The following is a 23,512-nucleotide window of genomic DNA, read 5'->3' on the forward strand; positions in this document are numbered from 1 at the left end:
GTACAGACAATGAATTTAAAGATCTTGTTAACAAAAAAATTTTTTTGAGGAAAATCACACAACCTTTCATAATGTGTTTTATATACTTAAAAGCGAAGCTTTTCTATAATTAGGGTCGGTCTGTACGTCCGTAACGGATAGCTTTTTCCGTTAATTTAGGCATCTTATAACTGTCCTATCGATTTCAAACTTTGCATGGTGATTCCTGTAGTAATTAGGTACAATATTATAAGCGAAGCAATTCTATATTCAAGTCCTAAAAATGTAAGTATGTCCATAAACATTATTCAGTTTTTCAACAAATTTACTTACTTTGCTTCGACTTTTATTCATTTAAAATCGGATTATTCAGTTCTTTCACTATACAAGTGTTAATGTTCGTTTGTCCTACCGTTTCAGTGCTTCGCATTTATGGATGTTGTCATCCTTGTTTATAGTTATGACTTATGGACCGACGGACCATGCAAACATATATAAGGGATGCATAATCATATTGTAAAGGGGAATTCAGCCATCTATCTTGAAAAGCAGCTGAGAAAAACACATTTTCTCCATAGTATTACATATTGTCTGATGGGAAAAAAACCAGACTAAGAGAATTATAGAGTTAGAGCAGCTTAGCTTTTAAAACGCAGAAGAGTAGTATTTGTATATATGACGAAAGTTTTGATGTATGGCAATATTTTCATATTATTTAATACATAATATCAGAGAAATAACGCAAAACTGTTTGGAAAGCAAAATAGAATAACATCCTTTTTAATAATGTTTTTTTTATAAGATAAATTCACTAAGTGAAAAAGTCTTGATACTTCCCAGCTATTTATTGAAATATATTTCGGTGGACATTGCACCCTCATCAGTCTAAATGACATAAATCATATTAATTTAATTTACATATTAAAAGATAGGTAAAAATAAAGAAATTTGTAGATCTATAAAGACAGAAAATGTTGCTAAAAAAAGAAGAAAATAATATGATCAACCTTGAGTTTAGTTGGATGTTAAAAGTAAACTGGATGGGATTTTTTTTAGCAAGAGACAATATCAGCAGGGGGGGGTGTTTAAAATAAGGCAGGTACAGACTACAGGCCTCGAAGTGTTAGGCCCCTTCGAAGGAGTTAGACGTAGAGAACTACCCCCCACCCCCTCATTTTAATTAATTCTAAACATTGGGAGGGGGGGGGGTATTTTCAGTGCTCAACCAGAAATTTGACGGAAGGACCTTTTTTTTATACAAAGAAAAAAGATTGGTATTCTATAATTGAATTAGTAGACGGATAAAAATAGTTCTATTTTTCCTTTATTCTCATTGATTTCTCATTCATGAATCCAATAAGAAAAAATAAAAAAAGTCAATTATGGTTTAAGTAAACCCTATTATTTATGACCAACTTTTCATCATAAGAAATAAAAAAAGTATATGTAAAAATAAGAAAGATATTTATATTCTTTAGTAACAAAACTTTCTTTTAAACTGTTCTATATGAAACCAAATATAAGAACAAGACACTTAGAATGTGGAGTAGCTTCGCTACAAAAAATGACAATAATCCTAAATTGACTCATATACATATTTCATGAATTGTTAAGGAAAAAAATACATATTTTAAGTAGGTACTTTTAGTATATGTGTGAAACTTTTTAAAAACATAAAGTTGTGTAATTTTTATAGGTTAACAACATCCTTACCCAATAGTTTCCTAAAATTATCAAGTTAAACAAAATTAAGTGGAATTTATTTAGAATTTCTACTAAAACTGACGTAACCTCAAAATTTGTAGAAAAATTTAAAATTTCTTGTAATATGATCTAACCAATTATTTATTCAGAAAAAAAGTTAAACACAATTCTCAAGAAAAAATTTGGTTAGGGGAGTAATTAAAATATAAGTGGATGTTCCATAACAATTTAAAATCAACACCAGAGGTGGATTCTTAAAAAAAATTTGCCCCACTAATCGCCTAGTGGGGCAAAATTGTTTTCGTCAAAAATCCACCAAAATCACATCAAAAATCATAGAAGGGTTATGAACATAAGATTTTATTTAACATTTGTAGATTTTTATGTGATTTTGGAGGATTTTTCACGAAAACAATTTTGCCCCACTAAGCGATTAGTGGGGCAAATTTTTTTTAAGAATCCACCTCAGAACAAAAAATATTAGGTATAAAAACTTTAGTTTTTTTTTTAAAGATCTTTGTCACAAACAGATATTGAACAAATGATTCTACATTGTATTTACATTCAAACATTATAGTCAAGCTGTTTCAATTCTAGATCTCGAAAAACAGTTAATTATAGTAAAGTAAAAATGCTGAAATAAAATAGATTCTGAACTGTATTTTTAACGTTGGCAGTCAGACGGTCAGACGGACGTACAGACATAACTAGTAGGATATATATGTTGGAAGGAATTCTAATGTTAGGGGGAGATTTGAAATCTGCAAGATTTCTTTGAAAAAAGTTTTTTTTGTATAATTCTTTATCTAAAAGCGAAAATACAATTTAAGTAAATTAATTTTGACCATGGGGATAGGTGGATTGGAAACTACCTGCGCTCTAATTGGTTAAACGATGTACGACATTTACGCTTCTCCAATCAGAGCGCAGATAGTTTTCAATCCACCAATCACAGATGTCAAAATTAATTAACTTAAATTGCATTTCCCCTTTTAGATAAAGAATTATAGAAAAAACGAATTTTATAAAAAATCCCTAAAATTTGATGCAGATTTCAAATCTCCCCATAACATTAAAATTCCTTCCAACTTGTATATCCTAATATCTAGATTACAAGAAGCTGCACTACTAACCTGAAATCTCCTCCACCCTTCCTTCTGCCTCTGTATGTTTGTTGATAAAGTTTGCTGTGATAGCTATGGCTAGCTTTCCACGAAACTCCTTCCTCTTAAATCCTGTAAACAATAAAAATTCAATTGTATGTGTGTTGCGATTGCTAAAGCATTCCATGTAAAAGAATATTCTCTTAAATTCTTAAGGAAGATTGACTCTTATTCACATTCCTATACCATTAAAATTTGGGTGAAGTTTCAATATAAGTCCCCAAAGTTGTTAAGCCGTCATTTTTAAACTTTGAGGACTATTATAATAACCAGCCTATTGTCCTTCCTATACCCTAGGAAAGCAATTTCTGCCCTTTTTAGGACCAACTTTTTTTTCATATGTTCTTATAGGACAAAAATTCTCTCTACAATAAGGTACATGACTAGCCGTCAACTCAAAACTATCACTTCCTTATAGTTTTTTTTATGCACATCTCATAGATTTAATTCAATTTAATAAATTCTGTCCCTTTGTAGTTGCAGACATTTTTACAGCCAAAGCAGTACACTTTTTTCATACTCTTTTTATTACACAAATACATGCATGTAAAGTTTTATAGTTTGAATTATGCGGGTGTTTTAGTATACTCCTTTATATTTTGTGTAGCTCAAGTATATTTCCACGTTACAGTGGTAGAGAAACTAAAAATCTAAGGCAAATTTTAATGATTTTAGATTAAAATGTTAAAGGGGTAGTTTCACGAAATGCATTTGAAAATAATTTAGTAAACCGCATATTTTTTCCTGATTAATTGGTTAAACTAAATTTATATGGCATATATTTGAAAGAATTTCAATTTTCTACCACGTAGTTTTTAAAATATCAAGACTTGAAAATCGTCTTTTTAAATTGCATATATCACAAAAAGACGATTTTCAAGTCTTGATATTTTCATAACTAGGTGGTAGAAAATTGAAATTCTTTTAAATATATGACATATAAATATAGTTTAACCCATTAACTAGCAAAAAATATGCGGTTCACTAAATTAAGTTCAAATGCATTTCGTAAAACTACCCCTTTATTAATAAATATCTCATTAAGGTTTGCTTGACTTTTTTTTACATTTTTTTTGTGTTTTAAACCATTGTATTCATGCATTAGCACGATGATGTATGGTTATTATTAGTCTAATATATTACTCCGCAGTCTTCATTAGGATATAAAAGTTTAAGTATGTGCAATTTTTAGTTGATGTTCCAACTTTTGAATAATCTTTCATGTGGCTCTATCTACATCTTTCAAAAAATGATCAAATGGTTTCTAAGAAAATTAAGGTTAGTATTATTTTTAGGGTTAATTTGAGCCCCGGAGGGCTAGGAGTTGGCGGCAGGGGGTGACTTCTAATCTAAAAGATAGTTTATAACCATGAAAGCTTAAGTCTAAGAAATCATCTCTATTGGTCAAATAGTTTTTGAGAAAATTAAGGTTAGGTTCATTTTTAGGGGGGTTTTGAGCCCCGGGGGGCTAGGGGTTTGACATCGAAACCATGAGATGTTCATACCCATAAAAGCTTAAGTCCAAAAAATCTGCACGGTTCATTAAGTGGTTCCGGAGAACCCCCCCCCCCCCCTGCATAAAAAAAAGCTTTAGTTACGTCCCCCTTTTAGTATTTCTGGCAACTCAATATACCTAAAAAATTCAGGGTTCAGCAACCGCACGCCAGCCGCGACTAAGTCTCAATATTTGGATGCATTGAACAAAGTTTAAAGAGAGAGATTATCATATTTGGTCAAGTCTTAGACTTCAAGCTGATTTTTGAAAATGTAAAAGGTTGATTTCCCTGAGGCATACAGACGACTGACTTGCGTCTGACGAGCCCTGATAAAATTTGACTCAATAGTGTAAAGAAATATATATATAGGATGTTGTCATTCCTGTACTGAATCAGAATAAATTTTGAAATATGTTTATGAGAAAGTCATCTCCAATGATTGTCCAGGCGTGGAAAGACCAGACATTTTCCTGGTTCCTTAGGGTATGATGAATAAGTAAATACCAAAACATGAATACTGATTAATTGGAACAAGATTGAACTATTGAATGTTTGGGGGGGTGTTTAAGGTACGTATTTACAATCTAGAAATCAAAGACCTGCTTCAATGCTTAACAGCACAGCCTAACATATAAATTAATGATTTAATAAGCATAGTAATTTTGCGATTAATAAATTAAAAAACTTTTTAATGCAGGAAAACCTAAAAAAATATCTAGTTTATTTCATGAATGAAGCATAGTAATAAACAATCAAGAATTTCTAGGCTATAAATTTCAATTATCAAGACTGAAAAATCTGCATAAAGTTTGTATTCCCAAATTAATTTATTCATGTTTTAATCATATTCTTCCTGGTAGTTTGAAAATTATTTCATTTTTGGGGTATAGTCTCTTTCGTGGCAACGCTCCTTAAGGGGCGATTATTATTTTTTTTCACAGTAGCTTTTCTCATAATTTCTAGCGCCTGCGGGGGGGCTCTAACCCTTCAAGGCCAATTGCCTAACCCTGTGGGGATATCACCTAACCCAATATAACCTTACCTAACCTAAAATAACCTATCAAAAGCAATTTTAAAAATTCGACGAATCGCCTCTTAAGGAGCGTTGCCACGAAAGGGACTATTCCCCATTTTTGTATTATCTTACAGTTTAATTTGTTACATCATGTTATGTTTCATAAGTCTTGTAATTCTTAACAAATATATTGTAAATTACAATTTGCTAATCTTAGGTATCTTATTTGAAGTGTAGGTATTAAGTTGATATTTAGAGATTTATCAAATTATTACCTGTAAATAAAATTCTATAACAGTTCACATTTTTTATTCATTAACAAGGACAATAAAGCAAAACGTTTGGTGACAATATTCTAAATATAATTTGTAAACATTAGAAAGATTTTTTCATGAAGGGGAATTTAAGATACTTTGCGCTGTGAACCTTTATATTCGTAACTTAAAATCGTGTTTAGAATATTGATAATCAAATAAAAACTAAAAAAGTCTAGGTATAATACAATGCACCAAAAAAAATTCTTAGGTATGCTTTTAGACAAAAAAAAAATTATTTATGAGATTCGAAGAAAATTGGTTACTATATACCGAAGGAGCAGTGATCTAAAACAGGAGAAGGGTCCCTTTTTTCAAAATGTGACATATACATATAAACTTTTCGCAGACCATTAGCCCAATTTACAAAAGAATTTGAAGGTTGACTATTTTTTTCCGTAGATTATCATAAAAAAGTACAACCAACAAATAACTTATAAAAACCTGAACCTTCTATAGTAGAACTTTGTCTTGTGAAAAATTTTGTGTAAATGTAAAAACTATACCTATGCCCCTATTAAAATTAGCTTTGATTAAAAATAAGTCAAGGGGAAAGTAAAAAGGAAAAAATAGGTAATACCAACAGTTAATTTGTCAATTACAGGGTAGCTTTGCTGCGAAAAAAATAAGGAAAAGTTTTAAAGGGGTAGTTTCACGAAATGCATTTGAACTTAATTTAGTGAACCGCATATTTTATCCTGGTTAAATGGTTAAACTACATTTATATGGCATATATTTGAAAGAATTTCAATTTTCTATCATGTAGTTTTTAAAATATCAAGACTTGAAAATCGTCTTTTTAAATTGCATGTATCACAAAAAGACAAGTTTCAAGTCTTGATATTTTAAAAACTACGTATTAGAAAATTGAATTTATTTCAAATATATGCTGTATAAATGTAGTTTAACTAGGAAAAAATATGCGGTTTACTAAATTAAGTTCAAATGCATTTCGTGAAACTACCCCTTTAGAGATTATATACAACACGAAAAATTAAACAAATTAAATTTAAAAATCTGGAAAATCAACATATTTTATCTCAAGTATTTACACGTAATGGAACATTTTTTTAATATATAAGGTTGTATTTTATATATTTATCGTTGATTATATCAATAAAGAAATACTATTAAAATAATGAAAATTTAAATTTTTCTATTTAACTATTTAAATTTCTTTACTCAGCTGTAAAGATTGACAATAGACTAAATATTTAGTAAAATCCAACAACAGTCACCAAAAAAAGTCTGTAAAACTTGGTTTTCAGCGGTCGGCAAAAGTGGAGACAGATCATAACGAAAACTATTTGTGTAAGAAACTTAAAGGACTACGATAATATGTACTTTACTCAAATTTGTCAGTTAAGGGGTTTCCCCCCCCCCCTCCCTCCATTTGTTGAAAGGGGGTCAAGTTCTTACTACCCGTTTAATTTTGCAACTTGCAAAACATTTTTCTTTTTTTATTCGTGGATTATTGTATGTTTATATTTAGCATTGTTATAGTTTTTATGATAAAATTAGCAAAGTTCAAGTGGAAAACTTTCTTGGGTTTGTCTTGAAAACTTTTTTTATGCTTGTTTTAGTTTAGCAGACAGTAAAAGTTTTGGCGGAAAAAACATTTGCTGGTGTACTGTAAAATATTCATTATAATATGAGGTGTTTAGGCCAGCGAAAACAAAATTTATTTAGTGTTTTTTCATGGTTTCTGCTAATGGTTAGATTCTGGGTAAAAAATGAGCATAGGAAAAAAAATTAATATACAACTAGATATTAAATCGCAATATGTTTAAAAATGGCCATTTTTCGTGATTAAGTAAGAGTATTTTTTAAATGTTAGGTAACTTTTTAAGGTTGAGCATAATTTTCGTATTTTGAGACTGAATACTTAATACAATTCGTTTGTTGGTTGCGGAAGCGGATATTCTAAAAATTGTACAAATGGCTTTGACTTGCTAGGAAAAGGACGAAAGAATACGGCGGGCAAACATGATAATACACAATTGGGGGTCAAGGAGGACGAAATAAGACATTGGAATATAAATTACACTAGCACACAAAGTCTTATAAACATGAAATCTCAATGTATAGCTTTAAAATGTGGGTACTTATTGCTTTTCATATACAGAGGGGATAATTTTGTTTACCTTAATTGGAAACACAAATCAATTTATAGTTCATTGCTGTGTGCTAGATTCCTTAAAGTTCCCTGACTAATAAACTTTTACGGTATGGCTTGGAAACCGATTATTATCCGGTGGATTAGATCCGTTTCTTAGCCCTACTGAAAATTTATGTATAGCATCGAATTACAAACAAATAAATAACTATTATTTACCTGCTAATGTATTACGTTTTCCATCTGCACCGATCAAAACATCAAACTCGTATTGACTGCAAATTTAAATCATTTTGTTTAGATGTTTTATAAAAAAAAGAATCAGTGATAGAGAAAAAGAAAAGTGGAGATAAACTCTAAAGTCTCATTCAAAAAACAATCTAAGCTTCTAAATTAAATATAAATTATTTTGTATTATAGAATTTCCATTTCCTAAGCAGAGTAAGTAAGCAATGAATTAATGTGCAGAAAGTGATTTCAGGGTAGAAAAAAATGTTATACGTTTGCAAAACAACTACCAATATAATCTTATTTGTCCTTATAAATTGCTACTAGAGCATTATAACAAAATTTGGAAGAGTGAATTAAGGAGTCAATATCATTGGTAAGAGGCGTCCTAACAACAAAAATTTAGCCGCCTATCTGTAATTGCAGCTTAAAATATCTTATTTTTTTTAAATTTCAATTATGAAATACCTAAACTTAATATAATGATTTTTCTTTGCTGACTTTCCAATGCACATAGGGGCAACAAGGGGCAACAATTCACCACCCCCAAATCAAGTTTTAAACATTCTATGAGTATTATCATACCCAATGTACATCAGATTTTAAAGGAATCGTAAAAATACGCTTTTTAAGTAAGCATTCTAATGCATGGAAGTCAAGAAAGGCAAAAATTTTCTTACAGAAAAAGGCATACTTTTTGTGTTTCACCAACAATTTTAAAAGTATTATAAAATCTCTTAGAATTAACGTAATTAGACAAAATAACTTCTGACGAGTCATGTATTACATATATTTTGACAGTATAAAAGAAAAAAACACAAATTGAAGAAATTAGTCCTAAATAATTCTAGTTGAAGTCAAGATTTTAGTTTTTATTTGTTTGTTTTTTAATCAACATTTAAGAAGACAGTAAGAGGAAACATGTTTTCACCGGTTGCCACTGGCTAAAAAAACGATATTTGATTACCCAAAGACCTATTTTAACTGCCAGTACTGGTTTCATTTACCCCCCCGCGCCCCCGTAGGGGTTTTTAGTCCGTTTTCTGAAAGTGGGTGCACGAAAAGCTTGTAAGAAAAGGCGTTTAAATGCGCTTTTAAAGTCAAAACTTAAGATATAATTCAAATAAATAAAAGACACAAAAACATAGACATATTGGGAAATATTTATTCTGACTTAGAATTAAAGTTAATAATAAATATTTTCAAGTTCTATTGCACTAAATGATGGGGGGGGAGGGGGGGGGGGGGCTAAACCTAAATCTAAACCTCTTTATGTTTGATGTTTTAATGTAACTAAATAATCGTTTCTATAGTTTATTACAAATTTTAGGGATCTAAAGGGATAAGACAAAGGTCAATAAATTGTTGTACATCCCCAATGATAATAAACAAAACTACCCCTTGTGTAGATTAAAGTTAGTAGTTAAAGCGTTTGAACACACAACTGTAAAACTTTGGGGACTAGTGTTATAAACAGCCCAATGTCCCCTACCTCACTGCGGAAAGGTAAAAATAATATGCAAATAACGTGAGGTTCTTATAATCATTCTAAATTGGAATTAGCAAGTAGTCTTCTGTCTGTCTATTGGTAATGCTTTGTTTTTAAATTATGTAGTTACAGGGTATTCATGTTTAAAGTCAGCAGTTTTATTTAGAAAGGGAGGGTACTGTTAATTACACTAGTCCCCAAACTTCAAAGTTTTATAATAACGTTTTTATATTCGTTAGCATAAGAACTTCAGGAAATTTAATTGATTTTTTATTGGTTGGTTCATTAAGATGAGTGTCAAAACTTTTCAACCACTAATTGTTATCTACAGACAAATAATTTTGTAATATAATTTATTAAATATGTATCAATATTGGGGATGTACATATTAATCGGTTATTGTTTTGACCCTTAGATCCCTAGGTGTTATTATATATAACAAAGTAGCTTGATGTCTGTTTGTCTGTCCGCCCATCCCTTAAGATCTCGCTAACCACTAAACTGATTAGATTATACTCTTCAAGGAATATATCTACTGGTCCTGTGGTTGTTTAAAGATCTTTTTCAAAAATAAAAATCCCCCTCAATTTTTTCATATTTCTATAATTAGGGTCGGTCCGTCCGTACGTCTGGTACAGTTAGCTCTTTTACTTAACTTAAACAGGCTAGAATTGTCCTATCGATCTCAAACTTTTCATGCTGATTTCTACAACAGTTAGGTACGACTTAGAAAGCACAGCAACTCTATAATCGTTACCAGAAAGTCCGTACATCCATTTATAACAAGCTGATTTTTACTTTTTTGACAACAAATAATGGTTTTGAATGTTAAAAATATCCTATTCATCTGATTTTTTGAATACTGATTCCTATTTCAACGTCTATTGTTATAAGCGAAGCATCTCTATAATCAAGTCCTAAAAACGTCAGTATGTCCTTAAATAGTAACATGTATTTAATCAGTTTTAATTACAATTTTGTATAGACATGCATTAATATTCAGTTCTAACACTTCACAAGTGTTAATGTTCGTTTGTCCTTCCATTTCAGAGCTTCGCTTCTTTCATGGATGTTGTCATCCTTGTTTAATTACCTCTTGGGGCAAATCCCCTAAAGGCTAGGGGCGAAGCCGCTAGTGTACATAGAAACAGTAAACAAGAATCATAATATCATTATAAATATAGATATTAGTTAATAAAAATTTATGTTAGTCATGCCCACATTTATAATGGATTTATTAAACATAAAAATAAAGTGAAACTTGTAGCTTGCTAAAATAAGGATCCCCATCCACCCCCATTTACACCATCCCCTCCCCTCCTACTGAAATGAATTCCATGACCCCAAATTTGACACTTTGAACACTAAAATCGGACTGCAATTAACCTAGTTACACTTTAAAGGGCCCAAAAAGCTAGTGATAGGGTAGCTGCGCTACTAAAAAATTCTCATATTGCTCTGATAACCAAAACCCCTAATTAGACATTTTAAACACGAAATTCAAGATAGTTGATGGATAGATAGATGGATAGATAGATGGATAGATAGATGAATAGGTAGATGAATAGATATATGGATAGGTAGATGGATAAGTAAATGGATAGACAGATGGATAGATGGATGGATAGATAGAGGGATAGATTGATGGATGGATAAATTGATAGTTGATGGATAAAGAGATGAATAGTTGATGGATAGATAGATGGATCGATATATAGATGGATAGAGAGATGGATAGATAGATGGATAGATAGATGGATAGATAGATGGATAGATAGATGGATAGATAGATGAATAGATAGATGAATAGATAGATGGATAGATAGATGGATAGATAGATGGATAGATAGATGGATAGATAGATGGATATATAGATGGATAGATAGATGGATAGATAGATGGATAGATAGATGGATAGATAAATGGATAGATAGATGGATAGATAGATGGATAGACAGATGGATAGATATATGGATAGATAGATGGATAGATAGATGGATAGATAGATGGATAGATAGATGGATAGATAGATGGATAGATAGATGGATAGATATATGGATAGATAGATGGATAGATAGATGGATAGACAGATGGATAGATAGATGGATAGATAGATGGATAGATTGATGGATAGATAGATGGATAGGGTAAGGGGGGGCTATTTTCGGGAGGGGTTAATCTGGTAATTTTCTATCTACCTTCATAAAATGACCTTTATCTCCATGTTCCTTTCAAATGACAGAAAAAAACATAAAAGCAAATTTGTTTGTTGTTAAATTACCTACAAAAAAGTATAAAATGAAATTTTTGTGAGATGAATTTTAAGGGTACTAAATAATTAAATCCCCTTTTTGGTTTATTTGCCCCAATGTGCAATGGAATAAATAAAACCTTTGGATTATCTTTCATAAGTGTAACAAATTAGTTTACATTATTTACTTAGTATTTGAAATTAAATAAGGCGGAAAATTTTTAAATTTAAAAATTTTCATTAATATTAGATTAACCTGCAATACACTTTAATTTTATAAATTGAAAATTTATAGGTAGGTAATACTTCGATGTATTGCTTTTATAATCCTTAAGTAAGGCACTCGGAGAAATTATATAGAAAGGTGGAAAGAACATATTGTTGTCAAAAAGGGAAGAACATTTCAAAAAGCTTAATATGGGGGTCATTTTTTCGCATGTTTTCCGTAAAGATGGATTTAAACTTTTAGTCAAATATTATGCCAAACTGATCTTAATTAAATTATGACTAAACTTAAACTAAGCAATTTGTCATAATTAAGAATAGTTTGACTTAATAAGCGCATTTGGCCTAAAGCTTACACTCAACTTTAGGGAAAATGCGCGAAAAAAATAACCCAATTATTTAAAAAATGATTAATTTCCTGACAGGATGATCAGCAGGCAGAACTCGTGGTCTCCATCCAGTTTCCTGAAGAAAAATGTTGTATTAGTGTAGAAAAATCATTATCATATTAAAGTTTGTGGAAACAGGGTGTCCCTTAGAGTATTGGTTAGAGCACTACGCTATGGATGGGAAAATCCAAGTTCAAGTCCCCTCACAGATGCTGCACTTAGATGACAAATGCTGTTGCAATTTGTCAGAATATAATCACGCAACCTTTCCTGAGATGCCCTTAGGTTGTAAGGAGGGAGATTTGTAGGAAGTTAGGATCCTACCTATCAAGCAACTGTAATCATGCTTTCCCTCGTCCATGCTCCTCATCCATATAAGAGTGCCATTAATAAGGGTGGCTTAATATGGAACACCTGCCAAAACTCTAGGCCAGGGTGATGTAATAATTGAGTAGCTTTCACGAGAATCGCGGGTCAGCTTGTATGTAACATAGAATACAGTCAGCTGTGCGCGATGCTTACCAATCTAGGATTGGTCAAAGGATTCTCACCTCCAATCTCCTTGTGCATCTGAATCCTAACTTCAGAGAATCAAGGCTACATACATACATACATACATGCAGTTGGTGGAAACCGAAGCTTCTTGTAATAGCCAGGGAAAGTTTTCTAACAATAGTTTCAGCTTCTTATTTTATTTAGTTCAAAATGCAGTTAGTAAATTGTAATTCTGACCGCCAAATCATTTTTAGAATCATTTGGCTGGCTGATTAAACCTTTTTCCTGAATTTTTATAGAGTATGGGACTTTATTTAATATAAAGTATTAAAAATATGCTTATATAATTGGCAAACAATAAAAGTGAATACATCAAAATGTTATTTTTGTGCATTCATGAATAAAAGCTGATGAAGACATTTTTTACCTTATTTATAGAACAGCAAGGCTTTTCTACGAGTAGTATAGCATCGTATTGATCTGCAACTTGATAATCTTCGGAATTTTGCTTCTTTAATTATAAGAGCTACTCTACTGTTTACAAAAAGATTGACTATCCCTACAACTTTACTTTCTTTGTTAAATTATCAGCAGCTACGCCCCTAGTGTCTAGGGACTCTGTATTCAAAGGGGCAGAGAGGTGCAAGAAAAATAGCTAAAAACCATCTAAAGAGTAAAATATGAAAACAAAATAGCCTAAAACCACCGCATAACCCATTTGAAGCTCATGTGAAATAGAACCCAATCGGTTCAATTGAAATCTTAAGCTTCAGACAAAAAAAAACTCTTATAACTACTTTATAAAATAGGATTGTTAGTGATAACTGTCTGGTTGTTTGTGATATATTAGCATCTTCACTCATTGATATAATTATAGAAATAAGTAAAAACAATATTTTATCCCTACATGTGTGAATACATAAGCCATGTTGGTTTCTACCACGTTTACTTTTATAACTTTCTTTAACTTACATTAACAAAATATAATATTGTTCCAAGATATAGACTATTTTTAAAACAAAGCTCTAAAGTTACACAATTTAAAAAAATGAAGAAAAAAATCAAGAATCTTTAGAGATAGGATAATGTAAGAAAAATTTATGTACATCTCCAATAATGATAAACAAAATTACCCCACGTTTAAATTAAAATCATTGGTTTAAAAGTTTGGACACTACTAGTATAAAAACATTTAAACATGTATCCAAACTATTAGTCCATCAAATAAAACTCATGTTCGCTTTCTATTAAGCAGGTTCATTTGTGTTTAAACCATAAGATATAGAAAATTAACTTAGTCCTAGGGTATTAGGGAAGCTTTGTAATGTGCCTGGAAGTGGCAAGGTATTAGGGTGAGTTTCACTTGGTGCTTTCACACAAATTACCCCAATGAAATAAAATAAGGGGGAGTGATTTTATTCCTATGCCAAAACCCATTGGCGGCCCTAACCTTATAACCTAACCTAACATGGTCTAAAGTTAAAAACAAACCAAAAAGTAAGCCCCCAACCCCTTTTATTTCCAATTATTTCCAAATTAAGGGGGGGGGGGAGTATCAGAGCTCACAAGTGTACTTTGTGTGAAAGCGCCTATCAATTTGTCAATCATTAATTTCTATCCCCATCAGTGTGTGAGGTTGCAAGTGTGTGTACTGCAAATTGTGGAAAAACTTGCAAAAGATAAATTAACAACTTCGTCTCTGTCAATTCAAACATACAGGGATATGTTTGAAAAGATATTTTTTTTTGCAAAAATTTATCTATCACCGCTAGATGGCAATTATTTTCAGCAGCTTTTTCTTCACTGTTCTATTATGAACCAGAATTAAGCAAAGTCAAAGTTCTGTAAGTTTATTACGTGGAATTCGTTTATGTGGTTTCCATAAAAGAAGCACTTCTGCCATTTTCTTATGAAGTAGTGTAAAAGGAATGAGCTCCACTTTCAAATAAGCGATAGAAAATTCAGATCTATAGTCCTACCTTGTGGGCCACTTTTTTAAAATACCTAGTCAGTAATAGTTGTCCTACTAAGACATGAAGTCGTCATTTAAAAGTGTTACATTTGTAAGTGCTTCCTTAACATGTGTTTTCAGATAAATCATGCTTAAACTCAGGGTGGGGAAAAACCCAGGGTTTTTTTAAAAAGCCCAACCCAACCCATAAAAACCCTTAAAACCCTGGGTTTTATTGGGTTTTTTCGGGTTTTATTGGGTTTTTTGATTTAGGAGTCAAATACATTTGATATATTGATGAAATATTAATGTTTATGTTGTTGTAGGTAAAAGGTAAGCAAGATTTCACAATAAACAAGATAGATAATGAAAACAACTGGCATTTCGATCAATTATAAACCCTTATTTGCAACGGTGCACAAAATATTCTATTAAGGGGGAGGGGAGGTTAAAAGCTTCAAAACATGGAACCTCCTCCTCTATTCCTAAGCTGTCAACACCCCCCCCCCCCTCCCAGAAATTATTAAGGTATTCCCCTTTTTACATCCCCTTAATAAAACCCTCTGCACGCCACTGTAACTATTTCCTTTCATAAATTGTTATGTTTTAGTTTAAAAATCAATTACGATTATGTAATTTACACAATTTATACCTATATCATCAATTCAGTAGGTAGCAAAGCGTTTTCTGAAATTAAGTTTTGAGAGAAAGTAATTTCAAACATTTGAACAATAAGTAGAGCATCATTTTTATAAGGGGGGGTGGGGGGTTAATGCAACCATCTCGTAATCAATGATTAAATGGCACTTAGAATTCGAATTTGGATCTAAAATTTTTCATGAGTAATCCTTGGTAGGTCTATTTTCCCTAAGTCGAACAAAAAGTTGGAAAAAGTAACGGCTCAGCCGTTTAGCCGTTTTTTGCCTATTTTGAGGGCAAATTCATCATTAATTACGTAGGAATCAACTTTTTAAAACATATTTTGGTTTAATTCATGTTAAATGATAGCAATAACCATTTTTAAAATTTCTAGTTCCTACAGCAACCGGCTAGAACCGTTTGATAAGGTTTTTGAGCGACAAAAAGTATTATGTGGAGATAGGTTTTGTGACTAATTTGCTCTTAAGATAGCCTAAAAATGGCAAAACATCTGAGCTGCCAGTCGTTAGCTATTACTTTTCCAACTTTTTGTTCGGTTTAGGGAAAAAAGACTTACCAAGGATTATTCATGCAAAATTTCAGATCAAAATTCGAATTCTAAGTGCCATTTAATCATTGATTACGAGATGGTTGCATTAACATCCCCCCCCCCCTACTTCATATTTTTTTTCGTTTTTTAGGTAAAATTTGCTTTAAAATGTTATTAGATCCTAGTCTTTGAGTAAATAGAGGTTTAATTTGTAAATTTTAACGTGAAATTTCAATGTTTTTTCAAAAACCCAAAAAACCTTGGGTTTTTTTTCAATGGGTTTTTTAAAAAACCCTGGGTGGGTTTTTTTGGGTGGGTTTTTTGTATGCCCACCCTGCTTAAACTAGTCACATATTATTTTATTTATTAGCTTGCACATAGAATACTATAGAAAGTAATTTGTTTGGTTTTAAGTAGACTTTGTTAATGATTAGAATAGTCATTTTCGTCAATAGGGGGCCGAAGGCCCGTAATAACAAAAATGGTATTAATTTTTTTAATTCTTGGAAATTTGTCTGTTATAAGATGCTATACATGATTTTTTAGTATGGTTGATGGGTATAATCCAGTAGATATTAATCGGTTTCCAAGCCATACTGGAAAAATAAGTATTAGAGGAAAAAATAAGGAAATTAATTTTTGTTTAAGTAAAAAGCTCCAGTGTTCTCTGACATGCCATGCCATCAAGCTACCTGACTACCTGACACTGTATTTATACATATCTATGTTAAAACTTATTTTTGCTGACTATCCTAAATAGAAGTACAGTAAATAAGATAAAATTGATAAAAAGTGCAGTGCTAAGATTTTCCAGGCTCATATAGTGTCTGTGCGTTCGTAACAGATTGCTCTGATCGTACTATTAAGCATGTTAGAATCGACCTATTAATTCTTAACTTTTCATTAATATTCCTATCCAAAATTATGTCATATTCAAAGAGCACCTAAATACACCATGTTGGAATTTTCAGATTTTTTTATCAAAATGTTGATAGCATAGCATCTTTACCTATAGTTAAGTTTTAGGTAGGTTTTTTCATATTAAGAAATTGTAGACAAAAATGGCATTTCATCAGACTTCCTCACTAATAAAAGAGTTGAGCTTTGCTTATTTTATTGTTGTCATCCTTGTATGTAGAAAATTTGTTCGTACAGTACTGTCAATAAAGGAGAAGTTTTTTAATATATCTATAAAGTCAAAAGATACCTACAAATTCTTATCAGTAAAAAGCATTTTTGTTGATTTTTTTTATCTAATAGCAATGACCATTTTTTAAAAAAGTATTTAAAAGGGGGGAGGCGGATGTGCCACTTTTTGAAACCAAAACTAAAAGTCAACAAAGGAACTCAACTAAAAAAAGAGTTACAGGTCTGAGATTTTGCATGGCAGTTGCTTTATAGAGGTACAATATGAAACTGTGAAGAAACGGCGGCGCAACCGCCGAAACCCGCCGTTTCCCGCCGAATTTTTTTTTTGCAATTTCTCGGCGGTTTTCGGCGGATGCGCCGCCGTTTCTTCACTGTTCCATATTGTAACCCTATAAAGCAACTGCCATGCAAAATCTCAGACCTGTAACTCTTTTTTTAGTTGAGTTCCTTTGACTTGTAGTTTTGGTTTCAAAAAGTGGCACATCCGCCTCCCCCCTTTATAAAGTATGTCAACCAGGGAGCTTAAGAAATAAGACATTGGACGATAAATTGTTGAAAAAAACAAATTTACCCTAATATTGATCATATTTGTAGCTTTAAAAGTGATGACACGATTACTTTTGAACAAACCAATAAAAATGAATTAAAGTACCCAACGTTTTTAGACAAAAGAATAAAATTAAGTATTTATAAATTTAGATACCAGTGTATTTCACAATCCATTGTCCCCTCCACACCTTATGTCAACACACTTTTTCAAGAAGAAACAAACAGATCCTTGTAATAGAGTGGTAGAGTAGCTACCCTCCCAAAAATGCGGCTCCAGCACGTGAAACCAATAAACTATGGATGGAGATTGGTTTTTCAATAACCGCAGAATTAGTACTCGGATCAAGGATAGATACATGGAAGAATATAAAAACAATTATGGCCAAAAGTAGCGCAGCAACAATAAGATGGCAGTTTCTTTAAAGAAAAGAAGAAAAAAACTAAAATATAAATAAACAAAATAGCTACTAACACTAAATGTATTTTTTTTAAAAACATTGCTAACCGCTGAACCGATATGGTTCTCCTTTAAAATGAAACTTCTTATAGTTCCAGGCAAGGTATAGAACTATTTGGAGGAGGACGTTATCTCCGTCCTCTAATGAGAAATCACACAAGAAAAAAATCAACCCCTCAAAAAAATCATTCCTTTTTACTTTTACTTATTAAAACTTATACCTATCAAAAAATTTCCCTAGAGGTTTCAAGAAGCCGCTAGTTAAGCAAAATTTTCTATTTCTTTATTAATAAATTCCTTATCCTAGTTATAATTGAGTTGGCTGCAACTGAAATCTTTTTACACAAAAACTAATAAGAAGCTTTTTAAAATGATTATATGTTAAAAATTGTGCATGTACTATGACTTTTTAAAAATCTATCAAAAACTGTATGTAGGTAATATTTAAAAAGACCCAGGGAAAAAAACTGACTTAAGGTTTCTTTTTCAATAAAATAAAACCTTTCAATTTATTAACAATTGCTTTCATTCATTTAACACCTTATCCAAACTAGATCTTTCAAGAAGAAAAAAATCGTCCATTATTTAAATGGCTTCCTAAATATTCATAGTACATAAAAAAGCTAGGGTTTATGTGTAGCTCTAATATCAGGGATCTAAGGGATAAGACAATGGCCCATCATCTTAAATAATAATACGCAAAATACCTTTTTGTAGATAACAATTAGGGATTGATACGTTTAGACACTGAACATAATAAACCAACCAATAAAAAGAAAAAGAAAAACCTTCAAAGTTATTAAGCCAAAAAATAAAATAAAATATTTAAAACTCAGGGGACTATACTTGAGCCCAATGTCCCCTCCCTTCCTTAGTTAACATACCTCCCACACTCAGTAAAATTGCAGAACATCTAACAATACTAAGCTTTCCTCAAAATTTAAGACCACGCTGCTAAAGTACACGGGTTAATAGAATCTAATTCTATGTATGCTAGGTAATATTTATCTATGATTCTTTTCTATAATCTCCGTAGCACATACAATCAATATTGAGACAATTGTCAATATCTAATACCTTTCCAATTAGACAGGGATAGATTAACGAAAATGAATTAATCTTTCATTTTTTTAAAAGTCAGCGGTTTACCTCTAATTGGATAAGGACCTTCAATTATTAAAGTAGGGTTAACCCCCAAAAGGTTTTAACCAACACATTGGCTTTAGGGGAACGGGTGGTTTAGCGAAGGTTTGAGTAAAATACCCCAAAACTATTTGTAATGTGTCATTTCTAATGCAGTTAAACTGATAAAAATTGCATTTTTCCATTTTAAAATAAGATGCTTTAGATACATTTTGTTTAAATCCTTATATAATCTTTTTTCTTTCAATTCTACACTATTTTTTTGATCATACAAAAGAAAAATGTCTAATTGAAGTTTAAAGAGGGTCATTTATTTACATTTTCCGTAAAGTTTTAATTAGCGTTTAGTCAAATGCGCTTATCAAGTCAAATTGTTCTTAATTTTGACCAAATGGATGAAATGTTCATAATTAAGAACAGTTTGACTTAATAAGCGCATTTGACTAAAGCGTAACACAGAACTTTACGACTTACGGGAAAAAAATGACCCTCTTTTTAACGAATGTTAAATGGTTCACAAGTTTTTAAAAAGGCATAGAAAAAAAACCACCAGGCGGATATTCGGACAAATCCTGGCTATAGAGTAGCTATCCTCCAAAAAAAACTATCTTGTAATGGAAATGATAATCCTTTTTTTTGTTATATTTTCTATTTGCAGCTAGAATAATATTATATATTTACAAAGCCGCATTACAGTTTTTTTTATTACCTATGGATTTATAGACACAATTTATTTGTCTTAGTACAATATCAGAGATAACTAGAGATAGGTCATTAGGCGAATATTCGGCCCGAATATTCAATTTTGTCAGAGGAGTGTTTAAAATAACATTTTTATTTTCAATCTAAAAAAAGAATTTTTATGAGATATCAAGGGTTAACCTAACCCCTCCGGATCAACTGCAGTTCACTGTAAAATATTCCTAGTAACGAATATTTACAAAAATCTATGAATTTTAAAGGCTGCTAGCTACCAAACGGCTGAACGTACAGATCATACCCACACACCATTTTAAGTGGTATAAGAAGGCCTACAAATAATCTGGAATAGCCAAGATCTAATGATGCACAAGGAAATTTTCACTGAAGAAAAACGCGTAAAATAAGTCTTTTTCGCGCATTTCTCTGCACTGTGAGATAATTATGCATTATAGATTTATGGCTATTCCAGATTATTTGTAGGCCTTCTTATGTCGCTTAAAACAGTGTGCAGGCATGATCTGCACTTTCAGCCGTTTAGCAGCTAGCAGCCTTTAAAATTCATAAATAACTGCAGTTGATTCACCCCTCCAAATCAATGGCCTAGATCCTGTAGATGACCAATATCAAGCTTCCCATTTATGTGATAATTATAGTGCTTACCTCATATAAGATTACAGATTTGTTTGCTATTCTATCTTACATTGGGGAGCGAGGGGACATTTGTGCCGTTAATTACACTAGTACCCAAGGTTTTCTCATAAAGTTTTCTTATTCGTTGGCTCAACAACTACGGGGACTTTAATTGAATTTGATTGTGTTCATTAAATTGAGTGACCACACGTTTCAACCACAAATTGTAATCTACAGAAGGCGTAATTTACTGTATGATAATTGTTGATGTACATCAATTTATCGACCATTGTCCTATCCCTTTAGACACATTAACTCATTATAATTTTCCAAACAGCAAAATAAATAAATTACCCGTCCCTATATTCCATGAAAAAATACACATTTTATTTATTCATATCATGATGTCTATAAATTCCATGAAACAATGATCTATTATAGAACGTTTCTATTGTACTTTCACATTGTACTAAGACCCACAAAAAAAAATTATTTTTTTTCGGATTTACAGCTTTTTTTCTTAATGTTTCATCAGAAGTAGCGTGTGTTCTTGTTCTCTTTACAATTTTACACAAGATAAAAAATAAAAAAAAATTTCTTACTGTAGGTAATATTAAAGAAATCTAACTTAAGCATGATATTTGAGCTGTGGTGAGTTTTTCCATAAAAGAAATAGAAATTTTAGTTATCCAGCTGTTATTTGGAAGAGGCTGTACTAAAATCGTTTTAGTTTTAAGTTCTCTATTACAGATTAAAAACTTATAGGTTTCGTGCATGAGGTTTTAACATATTTTTACTGGAGAAGGTATGGAGCAAAGCAACTACTGGGTGTTTCAATAGAAATGTCTTTTTAAAAATCTTAATTATGCATAGAAAATAAAACAATTATACAAAATGCTTTATATATCTGGAAAACCTATTCTGGGACATTTATGTTTCAATTAAATATCTAAATATGACTTTTTCAACAAATTATGCGTTAAATATCGGTTTTTCTAAAGGCCTTATTTTGAAGATTTACGGATTTAAAGATTGTGGAAAAAATGCGCACGTTTTTAAAATTCAAATTGTACGTCTTGTATTAAAAGCAGAAAAACGTTATGCACACCGTTAGAATCGTCATAAACTCTAAATTTTGGATATATAAAAACCATTCCAGTACTACGTATATTATAGGAGCTACGTGGTAAAATGTCCCAACTTACTTAAAACTTTTCAACATTTCTCACATTTTTCAACGTAGCTCCTAAACTACAAATAGCACAAAAATAGTACTTATATTTCTAAAAACTAGAGTTTATGAAGATTCTAACGGTATGCATAACGTTTTTCTACTATTAAATTTTAAAAACTTGCGTATTTTTTCCACAATCTTTAATTCTGTAAATCTTTTAAAATAAGGACGTTGGAAAACCAGTTTGTTGAAAAAATCATTTTTGAATATTTGAAACATAAATGTCCCAGAATAGGTTTTCCAGATATATAAAGCACTTTTTATAATTGTTTTATTTTCTAGGGTAAGGCGGGGGAAGTTTCGGTAAGGGGCTATTTTCGGTAATTTCGACCTACCTTCATTAAATGACCTTTTTCTCCATGTTTCTTTCAAATGACAGAAAAAACATAAAAGCAAATTTGTTCCTTATTAAATTGCCTACAAAAAAGTATAAAATGATTTTTTTGTGAGATGAATATTAAGGGTACTTATTGGGTCCCAAAGTCGGACGAAAAAATTTTTTAGTAGGTGTGTAAAGATCGACGTACACAAAAATTGGTAAGACCTAGAGCTGATCCGTAAAAACCTTTAGAACTAAGAATTGCCCGCTCTTTCCAAATCTGTTGAGAGCTTTAAAATCGGGGTAATATTTTTTTCAAAAATGACCAAAGTTGGCGCCGGGGGAAATTTCGGGAATTTCAAATGAAATTAAAATTTAACTTTTAAGGTCATGTTTTCATGTTTTCTTTTGTCAAATCTATTATTCCATATGGACTTTTTAAGAATTAGGCCTAAAAATGAATAGAACAGATAAAAAACAAAAAAAAATTAATTTTATTTTTTGAAGCAAATTTTTGCAAGGAAAAAATAAAAATTTCTGGTCCTTTGAAAAAAAAAAAATTTTTGACATAGGAGGAATACTCCGATCTTTATGAATTTTTTTGTGGTTAATCCCAATAACCTATACTAATTATGATTTATTACGCTTGTTTGGTCGTTTGGCCTTTTTTCATCGATTTTTTTAAGGTTAAAATGTAGACAAGATTTTTTGCAAAGATGACACTTTTGCTTCAAATTCGATTATTGAGGTCAATTTTTAATCAATTTTCATGTTTTTTGGTCTAAATCTATAGTTCAATGTGAGCTTTTTTGGGATCAGGCCTAAAAAGTAATAAAATACGTTTTTTTCTTTTATTAATTTTAAGTTTTAAAAAAAAAATTTTGAAAAAAAAAATCGAAAATTTGCGTCTTTCAAAATAATTCATTTTTAACATAGAATGAATAGTCTGATCATTATGAAATTTTTTTGTGGATAATCCCTATAACCTATACTAATTATGATTATTTATGTTCGACTGGCCGTTTGGCCGTTTTTCATTGATTTTTTTAGGTTGAAAAAAAATTACCGAAAATTCCCCCGCTGGTGGGGAATTTTCGGTAACTTTTTTGCGGTCAATTTCGGCAAACTTCTAAATGTCCTAGGATAACAACCTTTTAGGACCTGATAGTCCTTTCCATAAGCTTTCTACCTGTCTTGGTTTTATTTGAAAATATTAATATTTACTCCATTTTTTTTCAACAAAAAAAACGAAAAAATACAGAAATTCCCCCCCCCCCTTACCCTATGCATAATTAAGATTTTAAAAAGACGTTTCTATTGAAACA

At 31.2% G+C, this 23,512-nt stretch overlaps 1 protein-coding gene across 1 annotated transcript in view; it reads right to left on the reverse strand.

The window, feature by feature from the left end:
- Mical (Molecule interacting with CasL) overlaps positions 1 to 23,512 on the reverse strand; it is a 237,842-nt gene that overhangs the window by 157,112 nt on the left and 57,218 nt on the right. Inside the window, exons 11-13 of the mRNA XM_080171110.1 lie at positions 12,399 to 12,445; positions 8,007 to 8,062; positions 2,817 to 2,918 (exon numbers count right to left, since the gene is read on the reverse strand). Of these exons, the coding sequence (XP_080027236.1) occupies positions 2,817 to 2,918; positions 8,007 to 8,062; positions 12,399 to 12,445 (205 nt within the window). The remainder of the gene's footprint in view (positions 1 to 2,816; positions 2,919 to 8,006; positions 8,063 to 12,398; positions 12,446 to 23,512) is intronic.

The sequence above is a fragment of the Acartia tonsa genome, chromosome 9, assembly GCF_053477335.1.
Source record: "Acartia tonsa isolate MP-2025a chromosome 9, ASM5347733v1, whole genome shotgun sequence".
Lineage (NCBI taxonomy): Eukaryota > Metazoa > Arthropoda > Copepoda > Calanoida > Acartiidae > Acartia > Acartia tonsa.